The 20,316-nt window shown below is 46.2% G+C and overlaps 1 protein-coding gene and 1 pseudogene across 3 annotated transcripts in view; one reads left to right on the top strand and one right to left on the bottom strand.

The window, feature by feature from the left end:
- Mthfd1 (methylenetetrahydrofolate dehydrogenase, cyclohydrolase and formyltetrahydrofolate synthetase 1) overlaps positions 1-20,316 on the bottom strand; it is an 87,217-nt gene that overhangs the window by 54,103 nt on the left and 12,798 nt on the right. For 2 of the 3 annotated variants that reach the window (XM_059280005.1, XM_059280006.1), the window contains exon 2: positions 1,059-1,143. In XM_059280005.1, the coding sequence (XP_059135988.1) occupies positions 1,059-1,106 (48 nt within the window). In that variant the 5' untranslated portion in view covers positions 1,107-1,143. Of the gene's footprint in view, positions 1-1,058; positions 1,144-19,484; positions 19,678-20,316 lie in introns of those variants that run through there. The other variant, XM_059280004.1, reaches the window with a different exon arrangement.
- Positions 17,046-17,146, top strand: LOC131924848 (U6 spliceosomal RNA; annotated as a pseudogene).

Below are 20,316 nucleotides of genomic sequence, written 5' to 3'. Positions count from 1 at the left end.
TCAAACAAAGTTCTTTCTCCATAATGTTTATGTTAACATACCAAGAGTTTCCTATTGGCCATTTTGAAATAAATTCTATTTAACACTTAATTTGGGGGGGAGGGGCTGGTTCAGCAGTTAAGAGCACTTGCTGCTCTTAAAGAGGAACAGAATATGGTTCTCAGAACCCATGTTGGGAGCTTACAACCATCACTAAGGCCAGCTCCAGGGCACCTGACACCTCCTTGTGGACTCCAGAGGTACTCACATTTGCATGCACACATACCAACACAAGGATACAGACTTATACAGATAATTAAAGACAAAAAATTCTTTAGGGCAGGGCATGGTGGTGCACACCTCTAATCCCAGCACGCAGGAGGTAGGCAGGTGGATAGAGCTCATTGAGTTAGAAGCCTGGGTATTTCAGGCTAGCCAGGGCTACACAGTGAGACCCAGTTTTTTTTTTTTTTTTAAATCTTTTAACAAAAGGGTTAAATGTACTACACACACACACACACACACACACACACACACACACACCTCAAATTTTATTTCCAATACGTAACTATTAGCAGCTAAGTTCCATGAGCTCTTTAAATTTTAAGAGTACAAAGGGTCCTAAGACCTAAGGGGCAGGGCTAATGACGCAGCTCGGTGGGTAAAGGGGTGGCCCCGCATGCAGGAAGCCCTGAGTTCCATCCCCAGCACCATACGAAACTAGACAAGGTGGCACATGTCTACAATCCCGGCAGCTGGGAGGTGGAGGCAGGAAGATTATAGAGTTGAAGGTCATCTTGGCCTGCATAGCCTATATAGCAACTCTGATGCCAGCCTGGGATACATGAGGCCTTGTCTCCAAACCAACAAAAAAGACGAACGTGCCTAGAGAAAGGGCACCCCCACGGGCATAGAGCAGGATAAACCGGCACCCGGAAGCTGGGTTGCAGAAGGGAGCCCGCCATGAGAAACCATGGTGTGTTTGAGGTTTCCCAAGAGAAGTCTGAGATGCTGCTGCCCCTCGCGCTGGGGAGAGGCTGGGTAAGGATGGCATTTAAGGGAACAGGGTGTTACATTACCTGCAGGATGGCCAGGCCAGGTGTGAAGCCAGGGACTTGCTCCTTCATGTGAGTAACCTGGCTTTTCAGACGCTCCCTTATTTGCCTAGAGGGGAAAGAAGAGGTGTGAGTTACCGCTTCCTTCACGGGCAAGCATAAGTGAGGCAGGTCACTGGACGCATCTCCTGGAAATTAGTCACCTTCACTGATGGGTATTACCTGGTGTGCCATATCTCACGGCCTCCCCACCCATTTCCCAGGCCTCAGTTTAACTTGGATCGGTCTCTAACATCTACTGAACCAAGAGGTAAGCATGGGGAGAGGTGATTTACAATATCTCAGTTGGGGACTGACGGGGCAGCTTAACAGCTAAGAGATAACTGCTGTTGCAGAAACCCAAGATGGAGTCCTAGTACCCGCATTAGGCGGCTCACAACCGTCTGTAACCCCAGCTCCAGGGGAATTGGATCTGATCCTGCCACACTCTCATGCATCCACACAATTAAGCAACAAAAACGTTAAAATCTTAGTTGGGGTGGAAGTGCAGTGTAGTGGTAGACCACAGGACTAGTACGTGCAAGGAAGGCCCTGGGTTCCATCCTCTAAAAACAAAATGAATCCACGGATGCGGATGGCATCCATAATCCCACAGTGAATAAACGAAAACTTGGATGCTTCCGGAAGGCTCTGCTCTTCAGCATTTCCACTCTCCACATGCTGTCTTAAGAAGCCTTTAGAGCAGAGAACTCTGGCTTATAACTTCTCAACCCACTCTAGTGTGACCAGTCACAGGGTGTCACATGAGGCTGAGGGACAGATCAGAGGACACCACTCCAAACTCATCATGAATTTATTGTATCCTAATTCAAGAAATAATTCTCCTTACAAAGGAATTTAGGCCAGGCATAGTGACACACACTTGCAACCCCAGCACCTGGGAAGCCGAGGCAGGAGAGTTGCCAACCTGGTCTCCATAGCAAGTTTCAAGTCAGTCAGAGCTGTAAGGTGAGACCATCTCAAAAAGACAAAATAAAAAACCTAGACAGGAGTGGTGGCAAAAGCCTACAATCCCAGCACCCAGGGAGTGGAGCAGGAGGAGCTGAAATTCAAGGTCACCCTCAGTCACATAGCAAGTTTGTAGCCAGACTAGAATAGTGAGCCATCTCAGAGGGAAGGAAGTGAGGGATGAATGAGGGAGACAGAGAGAGAGAGAGAAAGAGAGAGCTAACCTCTTAAGAAACCAAGATAATGCCCCGGGGGGGGGGGGTAGCACATGCCTTTAATCCAAGCATTTGGGAGGCAGAGCCAGGTGGATCTCTGTGAGTTCGAGGCCAACCTGGTCTACAGAGCGAGATCCAGGACAGGCACCAAAACTACACAGAGAAACCCTGTCTCGAAAAACAAAAAAACAAAACAAAACAAAAAACCAGTTTATCAGGATACCTATTTCAATACTTTAGAGCATCCAGTCAACTAAATCATACCAATAAATGCATATCCAAATTACCCACAGGACTCACGTCCCTTGGAGAGCCAGTTTTGTATCTGGCTTTCCTAGTGCCCACCTTAACTACACTTGATATACAAACAGAAGCTGGCACACTGCAACCTTCCTCTAACTGGGACGCTCTCGGCTCTGCTTCTCCATGCGCTCCCACTGCTGACATCAGCAGTTATAGACAACACAGGAACTAGTTTCTCTGGACCAGGCTAGTGACCACCATGGTGTTAAAAGCCAGGCCTGGTGGTGGTGTAGAATATTATTTTAAGGTGTATTACTTTTGTTTATGTTGCATTTGTTTAACTCTGTGAAGCTGTGTGACTGGGCCTGTCTAAAATACCTGATGGTGTAATAAAGAACTGAATGGCCAATAGCAAGGCAGGAGAAAGGATAGGTGGGGCTGGCAGGCAGAGAGAATATACAGAGGGAGAAATCTGGGAGGAAGAAGAGATAGAGGAGGACTCCAGGGGCCAGCTACTCAGCCACCCAGCTACACAGCAAGTCACGGAGAAAGAGTAAGATTTACAGAAGTAAGAGAAAAGGTAGACAGGATAAGTTAAGGAAAGCTGACTAGAAACAAGCCAAGCTAAGGCTGGGCATTCATAGTAAGAATAAACCTCCATGTGTAATTTATTAGGGAGCTGGGTGGCAGCCCCGCCCCCTAAAAGAGCCAAACACCAAACAATATGGTGGCTCAGGTCAGTAATCCTAGCTCCTCAGGGGGATCAAAAATTCAAGGCCTGCCTGGGCTACAGAGTGAGTTCAAGGTCAAGCCTGGGCAACTCAGAGACCCTGTCTTAAATAAAACCTGGGTGTAGGGAGGGACTCCTCTAATCCCAGTATTCAGCGAGACTGAAGCAAATTGCTTGAGCTACACAGATGTATCAGGCAAGCCAGTAAAGAGCAAAGACTGTCTCAGTTAAAAAATTCACTAAGTTTTAGTCAAATTTTCCAAATTTTATTTCTAGTTAGTAACCTTATTTTTTTTTCAAAGCATTTTTCAACACAAGAATATGGTTCAAAAAAAAAAAAAAGAATAGGCCATAGTTTTTTTCTTCTTGTTGTTTTAGTGTTTTTGAGACAGGGTTTCTCTGTGTAACAGCCCTGCCTCTCCTGGAACTCACTCTGTTTGTTTTTAAACCAGCTCTGACTGGATCATGGACGCAGCTCTACTAGGAAACAAGAAGAGGCTGTCTCCCAGCTCACGAGTTTCCACTTCCAGCAGTCCCAGGCTTCGCGGCTCCCTGTCAATGACAATGAGCTGTGGACCGGTACCTGGCAGCTGAGGAGGAGCTCGGAGCTCTGGGTCGATTTCCCAGGCTTGCCTCTTCCCCCAACCCCCTTCCCGCTAACCTCTGTCGGTACAAAGCACTTTAGGGCCAAGGACACAAACAGGAGGAACGCAATGTGGCTCCTGTTCAGCGCTCTATCATGCAAGCCGGGCATGGGGCCCATGCCTTTGATCCCTGCAGCTGGGAGGTAGAAGCAAGAGGGTCAGAAGCTTGAGGTTATCCTCAGCTACATGGTGAGCCTGAGTCTAGCCTGGGCTACAGGAGAGTGTGTCCCAAAAACAAAAAATGGGGTCGGAGGGCAGAGGGGCATGTGGTAGGCAAAAGTTTTCTACCTTATCCCAACCTAAGCAAAACCTATGCTGTACAATTACTACCAAAACATAAAAAACATCTCAAAGAGAGCAGGAAAAAAGAAGAAAAGAAACCACAGTAGAAACAGATGGACACTTGAGATTACCCCCTTGTCAAGTAGGAAGACAGGAGAGGCTCTCTTTATGCCACTCACAAATGAAACACGGGCTCCCAAGAGGCCAGTGAGTTTCCTCGAGTCAACTGGCAAAAAGATGGGCAAGTGCCAAGACCCTGGAGTGGGCAGCTGAGGGCCACCTGGAAATGGGGAACAGTGGCCAGCACGGAGAGCAGATTTTATTCTGATTGGACAGGAGGCCATCCCGGGGTTTTGAACTCAGGTCACATGGCCAGTTGTCCACTGTTAAAAGTTTGTTCTGGTTGCTGAATTGGAAAGGGACCAGGGGTGTTATAATCCGAGGTACTAGAAAGAAAGCACAGCCACTGCAGAATCCAGGCAAGATGGAGTACATTGCTGCTGACAGGTTAATTAAAAAAAAAAAAAAAAAAAAAAGACAGGATTCTAGATACACCTGCATGAAGCACATCGAAAATGTCACAGCTACACACGGGCTCAGAGCCTCGGGGACCGTGAAATGGTAGCAGGAAACAACTACCTGAGAGTATTCTAACGCCCAGAGCAGATCACGTACCGACACAGTCCATCTGTTTACCAATCTTCTAAAAGTAAGAGGGCATTTGAGACCCAAAGCTGGAGGTCTAGGGAGAAATAAAAATAAAAATACTCGGCAGGTGGCAAAGCCACGGGAACGTAGCACCATAGGTGGTGATTTAGAAAACACTGGCTTCGCTCAGTAGGGTAAGACCATAGAACGGAATGTTCCAGAGTTCTGTGCTACCATTCAAAGTAACTTAAGCTTGAAGTTTCCTTTTTAAGGGGGTGGGGTGGGGGGGTGGGAAAAGGTTTTAGCTGGAAACTAGTTACACTGATTCCCTAAACTTCTCCCAACAGGCAGCTCTCTCTTCCGTGAACGTGTGTGTGTGTTCTCTTGCATGTGGGTATTCACATGGGTGTGCAGAACATGCCGGTGTGTGGAGGTTGGAGGCCAACCTTGGGTGTCATTTTAAGACATCACTTAAGCTGGCTAACCAATGAAGCACAGGAATCTAGGCCTTAAAATATATATATATATATATATATATATATATATATATATATATATATATATATATACACATGGAGAGAGAGAGAGAGAGAGAGAGTGCCAGGCACAGTGGCAGACACCCTTAATCCCAGTATTTGGGAAGCAGAAGCAGGCAAACCTTTGTAAGTCAAGGCTAGCCTGGAATACATGAGGTCCAGGCTAGCCAGGGTTACGTAGTGAGACCTTGTCTTAAAGACAAATAAATAAATAAAATTACTGTGGGTGTACGCCATAATACGTATGTGGTCAGCGGACAACTTTAGGGGGTCGATTTTCTCCTCCCACTACGTAGGTCTTGAATTCAAGTCGTCAGGTTGGTAGCAGGTACCTTTACCAACTGAGCCATCTCACTCCCCCCCCCCTTTCTTTTTCTTAATAAGCCTTCTCTATTTCTATTGCGTTTGCTTTCTGGGTTGGCTACGAAGAACCCTAAAATAAAGAAGGAGGAAAGCCAGGAGTCCGCTACCGCTGGAGCAACAGAAGTTGAGAGCTACAAAAAAGTTGCATGGAGAGAAGCCACAAGCACAACCTCTCCTGGCTTCACGAGGCAGGTCTCACAGCTACACGAAATCAAACGGTAGTGAGTCCTTCAATCTGGATAGCCCATAATCTCCAGAAACTTCCTACTCCTTACAATCTCCTAAGACATCATTTTCAGGAGCCTCTCATGGCTCTCCATGGCCCTTGGGCTAGATCTTCCATGTAAGGACTCCAGAGCCAAATGAGGCCAAAAGAAGCAACTGGAAATACTCTGGTCCCCGGATAGAACTACTCAGGACAGATTCATGCAATCCTCACCAACCAGCTACAATCTAAGGGAAGACATCCATCAGTCTCTGTGTAGGAGCAATCAGGACTGAAGTGTGCAAGGACACCCCAAAGCCACAGTGTACCGCTCGTGTCTCTTTGGTTCTGACCGATGAGCACCCGTAAAGTAATCCCAGCCAAGGGGATAAGACGCAAGAAGTGAAGACACGGGCACCGTGCCGTTTTAAGATGATGCTGGCACCTAGTGGGTAGAAGTCAGAGGTGCAACAAATAGATTTGGGGGAGAAAAGCTTCAAAAACGTATTACTTAAAAAGTAGACTATGGGGATGTGGTGGCGCACACCTCTGATCCCAGGACTCAAGAGGCAGAGGCAAGTGCATCTCTATGAGTTCAAGGCCAGCCTGGTCTACATAGAGTTCCAGGATAGCCTGAGCTACATAACAGAGAGACCCTGTCTCAAAACCAAACACAGTAGGCTCTAAGGATGAAGGGATGGGTCAGTGGATTAAGTCACTGCTGACTAGCCCGACGACCCGAGTTCAATCCCTGGGACCCACATGGTAGGAGAGAAATGACTCCCTACAAATTGTCCTCTGACCTCCGCACACAGGCGGTGGCATGACAACACCAAGCTTCTCCCCTCCAACCTCCACCAAATAAAAATAAGTGTAAGGGCAGACCACCACACACACAAAATAAACGTAATAAAAATTTAACTTTGAAAAGACTTCTATATTTTATTTATGTCCACGGGTGTTGCCTGAATGTTGGTATGTGCACCATGTGTGTGTCTGGTATGTTCTGCACAGGACAGAATAGGGTGACATCCCTGGAACTGGAGTTACAGATGGCTGTAAGCGACCATGAGCTAGGAATTTAATCCAGGTCCGCTGGAAGAACAGCCAGGGTTCCTAACCCACTGTCCCAATAAAAACATCTTAATAAATTAATATAAAATGTTTAACTATCAAATTCAAAACCAGCAGTGGTGGCTCATGCCTATAATCCTAACACTCAGAAAGCCGAGGCAGGAGGACTGCTGTTAGTTCTAGCTTAGCCTGGGCTACAGAATGAGAGCCTGATCCCAGGCTAGTGAGATAGCCCAGTGGATAAAAGAGCTTGCTGCCAAGGCTGACAACCTGAGGTCAATCTCTAGAAGCCACACGGTGGGAACAGAGTGAGACCCGATCTCAAAATAAATAAATGAATAAGCAAACAAACAAATATACAGATGAGTTATAAATTCACTAGCGAAGGGTAGCAGAGATAAACACCGTCAGAAAATACAGCGAAGGGTAAGATTCCTGAACAACGAAGCCCCGACTCCTTGACTGCTCCCCTACTCCAGGAAGGACAGGATGAGCACCTACTCAGATCCAACAAGCCCCTGGCATGAGGCATGCAGACCACAGAGCTGGGAATGTAGCTCAGCGGCCAGGCTATTGGCTGGCACGCACAGCCCCAGTTTCAATGCCCAGTACTGCCAGAATAGGGAACACAACACGGTTAAACTTTCCATCGCCTTTCAAAGAGTCAGACATCCAGATTTTTAAGAATAATTACAGACATGAGTGTGTTGCAATGTACCCTAGTTTTTAAAAATAATCCTGCAAGTCAAACAAAACACTTGGCTTATTAAGCCACTGTTTTGTTAGGAGACAGAGTTAGGAGACAAGATGGGACAGCTCTGCATACAACTAAGAAGCTGTGACCGACTATATGCCAACAAGGAAAAGTCGTGCCAATGGGTCTTCCAGCAGAGGCTTCACACCAGAGTTAGTCTCGCTGTCTCCCATTACCCAACCGTAGATCTGGCTGTCAGAGCTTGTTGTGGAGACAAGGAATAGTTACAAGACCCCTGTAAACATCATTGCCACTGGTGGACACGGAAGTCTAAAACATATCTGCTTGAAGGGGAAAAAGAGGGCAGGAGCCAGTACCCCAGAAAGAGCCCCACAAAGACCCACGTTTCTGCTTCAGAGAAGACTAAAGGAAATCCTTAGGTAAAAGGGCTTAGGGCGAAGAGATGGCTCAGCACCCCTGTGGTTTCTAGCATCCACATCTGATGGCTCACAGACTCACAGGCTGCGGAGGATCTGTCGCCCTTTCCTGGCTTCCATGGACACTGGCCCCATGCACGGGTGCACGCGCACGCGCGCGCGCGCACGCGCACACACGCGCGCACACACACACACACACACACACACAACAGACACACACAGGAAAACACACCCAATTAAAAACAAAATGAATCTTAAAAACCAAAACAAAATCCTTTTTTAAAAGGCACTTGGGTCTTTTGTTGTTGTTTTGTTTTTCAAGACCAGGTTTCTTTGTGTAGCCCTGGCTGTCATGGATCTCGCTCTGTAGACCAGGCTGGCCTTGAACTCACAGAGATCCGCCTGCCTCTGCCTCCCAAGCACTAGGATTAAAGGTGTGCACCACCACCGCCTGGCTTGAATTTGGGTCTTTCAAAAATCATCTTTGTGTATAGGTGCACGTACAGGTGCCTGGAGAAGCCAGAAGCGGCAGATTCCCCGAAAGCTGGAGTTACAGATTGCAGGTGGTTGCTAGGAATCAGTCCCCAGTTCTCTGGAAGAGCAGTATGTGCTCTTAGTCCTTAATCACTGAGCCATCTCTCCGGTTCCAAAATAGAAAAGGTTTTTTGTTGTTGTTTTTTTTAATAAGATAATCCTACTATGTATCCTTGGCTAGACTATAAGTGACTGTGTAGACCAGGCTGGCCTTGAATTCACAGAGATCCACCGGCCTCTGCCTCCAGAATGCTGGGATTAAAGGCGAGCATCACCATGCTTGGCGGGTTTGGGCCCTAGGGGGCTTGCTTAGTAAACAGTATTTAACACCAAAACCCAAATGAAAGATCATTTTATCCTGAGTGCCAGGCAGTGCAGGTTAGTCCTGATAGCTCTGGTAAAAACCCTTTACACAGATGTTCCTCTATCTTCCAAGACTCCCCGAGACAGCAGGAATGCAAAGTGGCATCTTTCTACCCAGGCTGTGGCAAAGAACTCACCAAGGAGGAAAAGGAACTTGGCCAACAGGTAGGAAGGTTTGATTCCAGACATCCTCCTTCCACCCTCTTGGGAGTTCTTTTCTCATTTTTCCTTAATAAATTTACATTCACTCTATTTACTCCTTGTCTACACTTCAATATTTTTTTAACTTAAAAAAAATTTTTTTTAAGACAGAGTCTCAGATAGCCCAGGCTAGCCTTAAACTCACCATGTAGCTGAAGATGACGTTGAACTCCTGATCCTCCTACATCTACCTGCCAAGTTCAGGGCTTACAAGAGTGTACCACCCTGCCCAGTTTAAGAAGTCTTTTTAGAAAGAGGGACCAATGAAAGGAAGTGCCCCTAACCGAGGGTACAGGGTTAATTATAAACAAACAAAAGGGAAAGGCAAACAGACCCCTGGGAGAATGATGTTCTCCGCTAAAAACCAGAGCAAGGTGGTTCTGACACGGGCAGACCCTCCCCCTGTGCCACGCCCCCTCTTACACTGTTCACTCTTACACATGGGGAACATTTCACCTCCAGAGTTAGCTTCTGCCACTCACTCAAGAGGGGTACTCAGTTTGCCATGAGCCGTCCCTGCTGACCCAAGACTAGTAAATAACTAACTAGTGAGGTCAAAGGTCCAAGGCACGCGGTATTTTTGGTTCAGAGCCGCCTTCCCCATAACACTGATGGGGTCCCAGCCAAGTCCAAGTGCACTGGTCACTTTGACAAAGAACATGACCTGCATTCCCATTAACACTGAACCCATACCACAGAAATCCCCTGTGACAGCAGATCTCTCCTCCCCAATTGGGTCTCCCTGACACCTCTTGTCACCTGACATCGAATTTATCATGTCCATGTAACCATCCAAAAACTCTGAGGGAGAAATTTGGGCTGTTTTATTCGCTAGTGGAATCCTGGGCTTTGACGATATCCTGGCATAGAGAAAGCACACAGATACCGCTGATTAAGAGAGTAAACACCCAAGAGAACACATCGCTGTCTCCATCCTCAGGTTTCAACCCCACACACAAATTCCAGGATAGTGTGGGGTATACAGTAAGACCTTCCCCCAAGAAACAAAAACAAAAAAGGTTGAGTCTAGTGGCAGAGGGCTTTAAGTCTACCTGAGAGGCTGAGGCAGGATAGCAAGTTTGAGGCTTGCCAGGGCTACAGAATGAGTTCAAGGCTAGCCTGGGCAATTTAATGGGAACCATCTCAAAATAAAAAGTAAAAAAGAGAATTAAGGAGATCATAGTTCAGGGGTTAGTATTAGGCCCTAGATTTAGTCTCTAATTTCAGGGGTGGGGGGAAGGTGGGAGATGTCTTTGGCCCAGCAAAAGGAAAAGTGGGGGCAACTTACTACTAAGAGCCTCTATGTATGTACAGCTCATCCCGCTCAAGCTGTAAGAACACCTCTGGTTCTGGATTCCCACAGGTATGGCCCAAGCACGCAGCCCATCATCTCTCCTCCTAGAATTCTTGTTCTCTGAGAACGGTCAACAGGCAAACCAGTTCCCAGAGTCAAGTTCTCCAGAAAGGTCAAAGTGACAAACAGCCACCAAAGGAATACACTGAAGAAAATTCCCGAGGTCCAGGGAGGTGGCTGAATGGGTTAGTTTTTGCTGGGCAAGCCTGAGGACCTGAGTTTGATCCCTGGAATCCCTAGTAGAGGAAAAAACCACCTCTACAGAGCAGTCCCCTGGTGTCCATGTGTGAACCATGGCACAAGTATGCTAGCATTCTCTCACACACATAATTATAAATTAAATTTATTAAGAAAATTCTTAGGCTTGGCTGATGCCATTTAATAGCAGAACACTTGCCTAACAAGGTCCTAGGTTTGAATCCCAGCACCCACTAAACAAATACAAAAACTTAAAACTATGTAGTGACACATGCTTGAGATGGGAGGCAGGATCAGAAGTCCAAAGATATCCTATCACATAGTAAGCTCAAGGCCAGCCTGGCTATGTAATGATATATTGTGTAACCTAATAAAATTTGCCTGAAGATCAGAGAACAGAGCCAGCCACTAGATTAAACATAGAGGCCAGGCAGTGGTGGCACAGACCTTTAATCCCAGCACTTGAGATCGAATGCCTTTGCTAGCAGTATTTGGGAAGCATACATGCCTTTGATCCCAACACTAGGAAGGAAGTAATATGGCTGGGCAAAGGAAGGTATATAAGGCGTAAGGAGACAGGAACTAAAGCCTTTTCGAATGGAGAGGCCTTTCGGCTGGACCCCTTTCGGCTGAGGACTCAGAGACATTCAGTGAGAGGATTCATGGAGTTAGTGAGGTGAGATGTGGCAGTGGCTTGTTCCTTTGTCTCTCTGATCTTTCAGCATTTACCCCAATATTTGGCTCTGGGTTTTTTATTAATAAGACCATTTAGCAATTCCAGCAACATGGTTATATAAGATCCTATCTCAAAAAGGAAGAAGAAAAATGTAAGTACAAACAACCTTGTAAGCAATAAGGTTAACCACTGAGCTATCTCAGAGGACTGTATTGATAAGGACTGGCCACTCTTTAATGCACCAATGTAAATTGGCTTGCTAAATTCTGATCTTGCATTTCCCAATCCCTACAACTCTAAGACATATTTCCAACAGAAATGTGTACATTAGAGTGCCCCACCGGAACACACGCACAGATATCTAGAACAGCCAGGCATGGTGGTCTACATCATTAATCCTAACACTTGGGGTGCAGAGGCAGGCAGATGCCTGTGAGTTTGAGACCAGCTTGGTCTATATAGCAAACTCCAAGCCAACCAAGGCTAAACACACTGTCTCAAAAACAACAATAACAAAAAGTACCTAGAGCAATCTTTTTCTAGAAAATATTTTCAGGAGCAGCGAGATTGCTCAGCAGGAATAGTATCTGCCACCAAGCCTGATGAGCTGAGTGGAATCCCTGGGACTCACATGGAAAGAAGTGACTCCTGCAAGTTATCCTCTGACTTCCACAAACGCTTCCACAGAACAAGTAAATGGTAGTGCACATCTTTAATCCCAGCACTCAGGAGGCAAAGGCAGGTGAGTTAGAGGCCAGCCTGATCTACACAGTGAGAAAAGAGAGAGAGAGAGAGAGAGAGAGAGAGAGAGAGAGAGAGAGAGAGAGAGAGAGAGAGAAAGAATAAATGTTTTCAATACCTATGGTCAATTTTTTTTCTCCCCAAGACAGGGTTTCTCTGCATAACAGTCCTGGCTATCCTGGAACTCACTCTGTAGACCTGGCTGGCCTTTCAGAGATCCGACTGCTTCTGCCTCCTGAGTGCCAAGATTAAAGGCGTGTACCACCATGCCCAGCCAAATTATTTTTAATTACGAAAACTGGATTTGGCCTTTTAGGGTTCTCTTATGTGCTCCCCCAACCTTTTGTTTTCAGACACGGTCTCCCTCTAGAGCCCTGGCTGGCCTGGAACTATGTACATGAGCTGGCCTCAGACTCAGAAAATCCTCCTGCTTCAGCCTCCCAAGTATTAGGCTTAAAGACAGGCATCATCAAGGCATCTTGTTCTGCTTTCGAGACAGGTTCTCAGGCTGCCCAAGCTAGACTGGGCATTTCATCCTCCTGCAGCAGCCTCCCAAGTACTAGCACTGCAAGCATGCACCCACCACCAAATCTTGCAAAAAACAAACAAACAAACAAAAAACAGGGTTTAGGTGAGTGGTCTGATCTTCAAGATGCCATGTAAGTAGAACCATGTGATGAACTTTAAAACTTACTTCATAATTTCAATAATCCTGTAGCTTACTGTTAGAGAATCCAATGAAGTCAGAATGGTATAGGTATCATGGTAGTTTTCAAAAGTTCCCTACGGAGTGTTAATTGGTAAAAACAACCACGGAACAATGACAACATCCACCTAAACTGATCACACCCTAGGAGTCTATCCTTAGATATGGGCAGAAATGTGGATAGTATGGAGTTCCGCCAAAAAAATACATAAACGAACATCCATAAAGAACTATGCACATCACCAAAAAGTAGAAACCCAAAGCTCTATAGACAAACGACTGGGAGCACATAGTCAAAAAAACAAAGTGCCGCGGTAATCAGTAAAGAGACCACAGAAGCAATGCGGGCAGGCAGCAGGCCAAGACTTACACTGCATGAACGACCATCCCCTAAGTTCCCAGACTGGCAAAACTAATGCAGCGTTCGAGGTCAGGATAATAACTCACCTTTGTGAGTGGTGACTAGATGGAGCTTCTAGGGTGCCAGTGGCCTCCAGCTCCTCCTTGCCCCTCCCCGCTCCTTGGGAAGTCACTGGCCGTGTTCTAGCGCTAGGGGATGTTGAGCTCTCTCTCTCTCTCTCTCTCTCTCTCTCTCTCTCTCTCTCTCTCTCTCTCTCTCTCTCTTTCTCTCTCTCTCATTTGGGACAATGTCTCACCAAGCTGCCCAAGCTGGCCTCAAACTCATTCTGTAATCCAGGCAGCTGTGAATTCATCCTCTCCCAGCCTCAGCTTTCCAAGTAGCTAGGATCGCAGCCTTGTACCACAAGGCAACATCCACACTTGAGATCATCCTGTCTTCGCCCCCCAGGTCACTGAACTTATTGGGCCCAGGCCTGGTGGCCCAGCTGCCATCTCTTGGTCTGAGTGCACAGGCACATCCAGATGTGAAGAATTCATCGACACACAAGCTTGTGATGGTGACGGTACACTTTTGTATCTTCTTTTTCCTGCAGCAGGGTCTTATGTGTCGAGGCTGGCCAGGAACTCACAGTACAGTTGAGGATGACCCTGGAGTCCCGATTCTCCTGCCTCCTCATCGTAAGAGCCAGAATTACAGGCTTAACCCACCATGCCAGACCACATCATTAAAAGAAAAAAAAGTGTGCGTGTGCGTGTGCGTGTGCGTGTGCGTGTGTGTGTGTTTCAGAGGGACAACTTACAGGGTCAGTTCTCTCCTTCCTTTGTGTGGCTCTTAGGGATTAAACTGAGGTTCTCAGCCTTGGTGGCAAGAGCCTTTACCCTTTGAGGTATCTCACTTGTCCTCTATCCCATCACTTTTTTCCCTTTCTTTCTTTGTTTCTTTCTTTTTCTCTGTATAGCCTTGGCTATCCTAGAACTAGCTCTATAGACCAGGCTGGCCCAGAACTCTCAGAGATCCTCCTGCCTCTGCCTCCAGAGTGCTGGGATTAAAGGCGTGCGCCACCACCGCCTCATCACTTTTAACAAAGGCAAAAATCTCCAAGTGACTTTAATATGCAACTAACGTTGAAAACCACTGGGATAGATCTCCAGCCAGCTACTGCTCTCAAATGGAAAATCAAGGAGGCATTCACGTGTACATCAATTACAGACTATGAATATAGCTAAGGAATATTAAACACTGACTATGCATCAGGAAGACTCTTCAGTGTTTCTCTGTCAAGAATTCATTTAGGTAGCTGGGCGTGGCGTGGCACACCTCAAGTCCCAGCACTTGGAGGCAGAAGGAAGATCTCTGTGAGTTCAAGGCCAGCCTGGTCCACACAGTGAGTTCCAAGACAGTCAGGGTAATGTAGAAAGACCCTATCTCACAAAACTAAAACCCTCATTTCATTCTGCTAGAAACCCAATAATCTAGATATTACTTTTAATTTATATCTGAGGAAATTACAGCACAGGCATTAAGAAATTTGTTTAAAACTATACAGCTAGTGAGAATTGAAAAAGTTTCTAGGTATTTTAGATATAGACATAAACAAAACTGCATATGTATCACAGATTACCTAAGTTACTTCATTATTTTTGTATATGGGTGTTTGGGCATGTGTATATGTGCACCAGGTGTTCTTGATGCATGGAGGCCATCAGATCCCCTGGAACTGGAGTTACAGATGGTTATGAGCTTCCATGTAGGTGCTTGGAATTGAACCTATGTCTTTTGGAAGAGCAGCCATTGCTCTTAACCACTAAGCCATCTCTCCAGCTATTTGTTCAATGGAGCTTTTAACTAACTTCCTCTCCACAATCAGAACATACCCATACCATCCATTCCCAGTTACGGGCCAAGATGAACACTTAAATTATTCTCTCTACAATCTCGTTTTGTTTTGTTTGTTTTTTTAAGATAGTGTTTCTCTGTGTAGCCCTAGCTGTCCTGGAACTTGCTTTGTAGGCCAGGCTGGCCTCAAACTCAGAGATCTGCCTGCCTCTGTCTCCTGAGTACTGGGATTAATGGGATTAATGGTATGCGCTACCACCGCCTAGCTCTTTATAATCTTTGTGGTTTTTTTTTTTTTTTTTTTGAGACAGGGTTTCTCTGTGTAGCTTTGGAGCCTTTCCTGGAACTCACTCTGTAGCCCAGGCTGTCCTCGAACTCACAGAGATCCGCCTGCCTCTGCCTCCCAAGTGCTGGGATTAAAGGCATGTGCCACCACCACCCTACAATCTTCCTAATAGGAACATTTTAAGAAAAGAGCACAGTAAAGAGAACATATATGAATATATATATATTCATAAGCAGAAACTATGTACTTCAGTAAACTACATGTTGAAAAGACATAAAACTAGCTAACGGGCACACACACTCCCACCCCCCTCAGCACCACTTCCAAGGAAAAAGCAAATTACAACTACTGAGACAGTACTTCACATCCATTAGGATGTGTATTATTAAAAGGGCAAGGCCAAAGGGATGGGTCAGCAACTAAAAGTTCTCACAGCACAAGCCTGACAACCCATTTGATTCCTTCATCCATCCCTCAGTGGAAGGGGAGAATCTACATATATATATATATATATATATATATATATATATAGAGAGAGAGAGAGAGAGAGAGAGAGAGAGATTATATGTATTATATAGAGAGATTATGTATAGATAGATTATAATATATATATATATATATATATATATATATATATATATATATATATATATATATATGGAAAAATAGTGAAGCACAGGGAAAAGGGAATCCTGGTGCACTGTTGGTAGAAATATGAATTCATACTGGTCCACCTGCAGCCATCTCACAAGCCTGAGCTGTGAGCTTTTTGAAGAGGGCAAGTCTTTCCTCAGACTTGGAGCATGTCTCCCTTCCTGTCCGGAAGGACGGTCTTGAGTTCAGTTCCCAGCAACCACATGGCAGCTCACAACCATCTATAGTGAGATCTGGCGCCCTCTTCTGGCATGCAGATATACATGCAGGCAGAACACTGTCTACATAATGAATAAATAAATCTTAAAAAAAAAGTAGCATGGAGTTATCTTTAAAAAATCAGATATCTCCTTTTGCAGTAAAAAAAAAAAAAAAAAAAAAAAAAAAAAAAGACAAAATGAGATGAAGCAATGGGCTGCGGGCACCTGGCACTAAGGTCTCCCTGGCACCGGTGGCCACTCCTGCTGTCCCAGTCAATCCAGCCTCAGAAGACTGAAGGGGCTGACAGCCCAGTAAATGCCACCTTTCCTACAGCACATGGGTTAGTTTATGTTTTTAAAAAAATTCCATGATGGGGCTAGAGAGATAGTTCAGTGGTTAAGAGCACTGGCTGCTCTTCCACAGGACTCAGGTTCAATTCCCAGCACCCCCATGACAACTCACATCTGTCTGTAACTCCAGCTCCAAGGGATTTGACACTCTCACAGACATACATGCAGGCAAAACACCAATGCACATAAAATAAAAAATAATTAAAAAAATTATACAGTACTTTATGAATATGTACAGCCTATGTATCCATTAATTTTTTAAAAAGCAAATGAATTTTTAAAATTTTTTATTGTATTTTATATGCACTGATGTTTTGCCTACATATATGTCTGTGTGAGGGTGTCAGATTTCCTGGAACTGGAGTTATTGTAAGCTGCCATGTGGGTGCTAGGAATTGAACCTGGGTCCTCCTAACTTCTGAGCCATCTCCCACCGACCCAATCAAACAAAATTTAAAAAATTAAAAACAAGTGCTCACTTCGGCAGCACATACACTAAAATTGGAACGATACAGAGAAGATAGCATGGCCCCTGTGCAAAGATGACATTAAAAAAAAAAAAATAGAATTACCAGAACTAACAATCCCTTTCCTGAATGTGTAACAAAAGGAAATTAAATTACAATCTTATAAAGAAGTCTGCACACTCATGATAATTGTAGCATTATTCACAACAGCCAAAATATGGGAACAACCTAAATTGTTTGTGACCTTATTGAAGGTTGCTCTTAGGACATTAGGTAGTCTTTTGAACCCAGAACACTGCACATGCCAGGCAAGTACTCTACCACTGAGCAAATAGCCACAGCCTCAAAGACAAATGGATAAAGAGACTGTAGGCATACTGTGGAATATTATCCATCCTTAAAAGAGGAGATCTTGTCACATCATGAACAGAACCGAGGACATTATGCTTAGGGAAACAACCCTGACATTGCAAGAAAAAATGCTGCATAATCTCACTTACAGTGGACCTAAATCCATTCAGACAGCTAGAGAATAAAACAGGGCTGTGGTAGATACCAGATGTGTTCCAAAGAATACAAAGTAGGAGATCCAAAAGAGTAAGAAGTCTGGAGCACCCGGGGAAGAAGCTGAGGACTGTGGGTAATCAAAAGATACTGTAACCAGGATCATGATGAGTAAATTTTTTAGCAAATCTTGTAAAAGAGGTAACCATGTGAGATGACCACCCATGCATTTACTTCACTATAGCAAATATAAACATTTACTACCTATATGCATCCCATAATATGTAGCCAACCTCAAATAGACATATTAAGCTTAAAAAATTATTATTTATGTACATGTGTGTATATAAGTGCATGCCACACCTGTGTATGGGTACCCAGAAGAAGGTGTCTCTTCCCTTGGAGCTGGAGTTACAGGTGGTTGTGAGTTGTCTGACCAGGTGCTAGGAACTATACTGAGTCCTCTGGAAAAACAAGAAGTGCTCCTAAGTCCTGAGCCACCTCTTCAGTCTCCACATGAAGGTTTATTTTAAGAAAGAAAGCCTGATGTAGTGGTACAGACCTGTAATCCTAGCCCTTGGAAGATGTAAGCACTGAATCAGTAGTTCAAGGCCAGGCTCGGCTACATTTGAGTTTGAGGCAAGCCTGGGCTGCATAAGACCCTGTCTTTAAAAAAAATAATAACGATAAAAAAGAAGAAAAAAATACTCAGATGTATGTATTATGGATTCTAGTCCACAAATGTGGGGTTCTTCCTTGCCTTTGTGCAAGATTCACCTTCTGATTTATATTTCTCCTCTGTTCACCTTTCCAATCTCCAGCAAAGGATCACTTTGTCCTGCAGAAGGTTTCACTATCAGGCTCTAAAAGTCTTTACTGACAAAGCCAAGGGTTTTTTTGGACCATTACCGTTAGCCACAACAGTTACTAAATAACCAGATACCTAATGTCCCAAGAGCAACAAGGTCACAAAATACACCCTTCTCTCTCCCCTCCACTCTCCTAACTCCCCAAACAAAAAGCAAGGAATGCCCAGTGGTCAAACGCACTAAAGGACTCAAGTCCCAACTCTCTCTCCCAAAAAGGCAAAAGGGCATTATATTTGGCAAAGGGAGTACATTTGGAAAACTATGCCAATAGTTAAGCGTTCAAATCTGCAGCGCCAGAACAGGTAAGGTCAAATGGAATGTGGAATAGTCACACAGGACACAGCACACAGGAGCCAAACTAAAAAAATAACTTTAGTGCCAGGACGGATAGGTGGCTGTTAAAGCGTGGAGCATGAGGAAGCTGGGGTTGTCGCTCAGTGGTGCAGCTCATGAGGAATGTGTTGGATTAGAAGAGACCCTCTAGGCCCGGTATGGTGGCACAAGCCTTTAATCCCATCCCTGGGGAGGCAGAGGCAGGAGGATCTCTGTGAGTTCAAGGCCAGCCTGGTCTACATAGAGAGCTCCCGGATAGCCAGGACTCTGTGGAGAGACCCTGTGTCAGAAAACAAACAAACAAACAAAGACTTAGAAAGAGATCCTCTGTCACCAATAAACCGTGTCAAGTCTAGCCACAATCGAATCACCACCAAGTAGCAAGACAAGCGGCTATGCTGGGTTTCTGAGTTCTGACTCTCCAAGCAGCCCCTGTCTGGGTGGAAAGATGCCAGCGGCCACACTTTTGAGAGCAAAGGTCAAGCCAGGACTTGCCGCCAAAACACAGGCGTGCAAGCCACCAGGCAACCGATTGCAATCACACATTGGGCCGGGGATGTGTTTCTCTGGCTTCAGAAAACTGCTCTTCAGATTCTAGGGGCCATGTCGATGTCCTCCCTCCCCACCCAGCCCATTCGATTGCACCACAAGCACCTCTCCCACAGAACCTGGGTGCATGGAGACCCGTTCGCCCTGCCCTGAGCCCGCCACCCCGATCAGCAATGGCAGGTGCTTACGCGGAGACCACCTTCCCGTTCAGGATTCCCGCCGGTGCCATGGCCTTGACTAGTCTGCCACCCACGATGAACACCAGCATTAAAAAAAAAAATCAGGTTCCAGGTCCCTCCGCGCGCGCGCGCCGGGGACAGCACAACCCACGTGCTCAGAGCAGCCTCCCGGGGAAACGCAGCCACTGCGCCTGCGCCTCGCTCCCAGCCGCCAAGGTGCGCAGGCGACCCGGAAGGACGTCGGGGCTTGCTGACAGCCAAGGCCCTGAAGAGTCTGCGGGAGCCGGAGGGCCCAGGCAGCACGAAGACGGTCGCCAAGGACTGGCTGGCGGCTGTGACTGGCTGTGGAAAGAGCCTGTGCAGAGCCCGCCTCTGACGGGCCGGGAGCGTCCCGCCTCGCTTTCAGCCAATCAGAGATCATGTCTAGGGGGCGTGGCGGTGGGGGCGTGGCGGTGGGGGCGGGGTCTGGCCGGAGCCCAGGCGGAATGGGCTTGTCTGAGCAAGTTCCCCGGGTTGCTGTGACCAGAGTCGTACGCTGCCGCCGTTGTCTCGCAGCGTGGTTTTTGGATCGTCCTTGCTTCTTCAGGCAGGAGCTGATCGGGGAGACCTTGGGCTAGTGGCGGGTGCTGGACCTGGAGCCGGTGATGCGGCTTTCCACTTGGTCACAGCCCAGAGTGTGGCGGAGCACCCAGGGTAACTTTGCCTCACTGTAACCCTCCTAGCAGGAATGAGGCGACTGTGTCCCGCTGGTTAGCCATCTGCTGAGAAGCAAAAGCACCCCCAGGGAATTGCATTTTCCCCTAGAATCTTGTGCTTCGGAGAAGCGGCTTGGTGTCAGCCA

This window comes from Peromyscus eremicus, chromosome 14 (genome assembly GCF_949786415.1).
Source record: "Peromyscus eremicus chromosome 14, PerEre_H2_v1, whole genome shotgun sequence".
Lineage (NCBI taxonomy): Eukaryota > Metazoa > Chordata > Mammalia > Rodentia > Cricetidae > Peromyscus > Peromyscus eremicus.
Note: the sequence above shows the minus strand (reverse complement) of the source record. Positions and strands in the feature narration are given on the sequence as shown.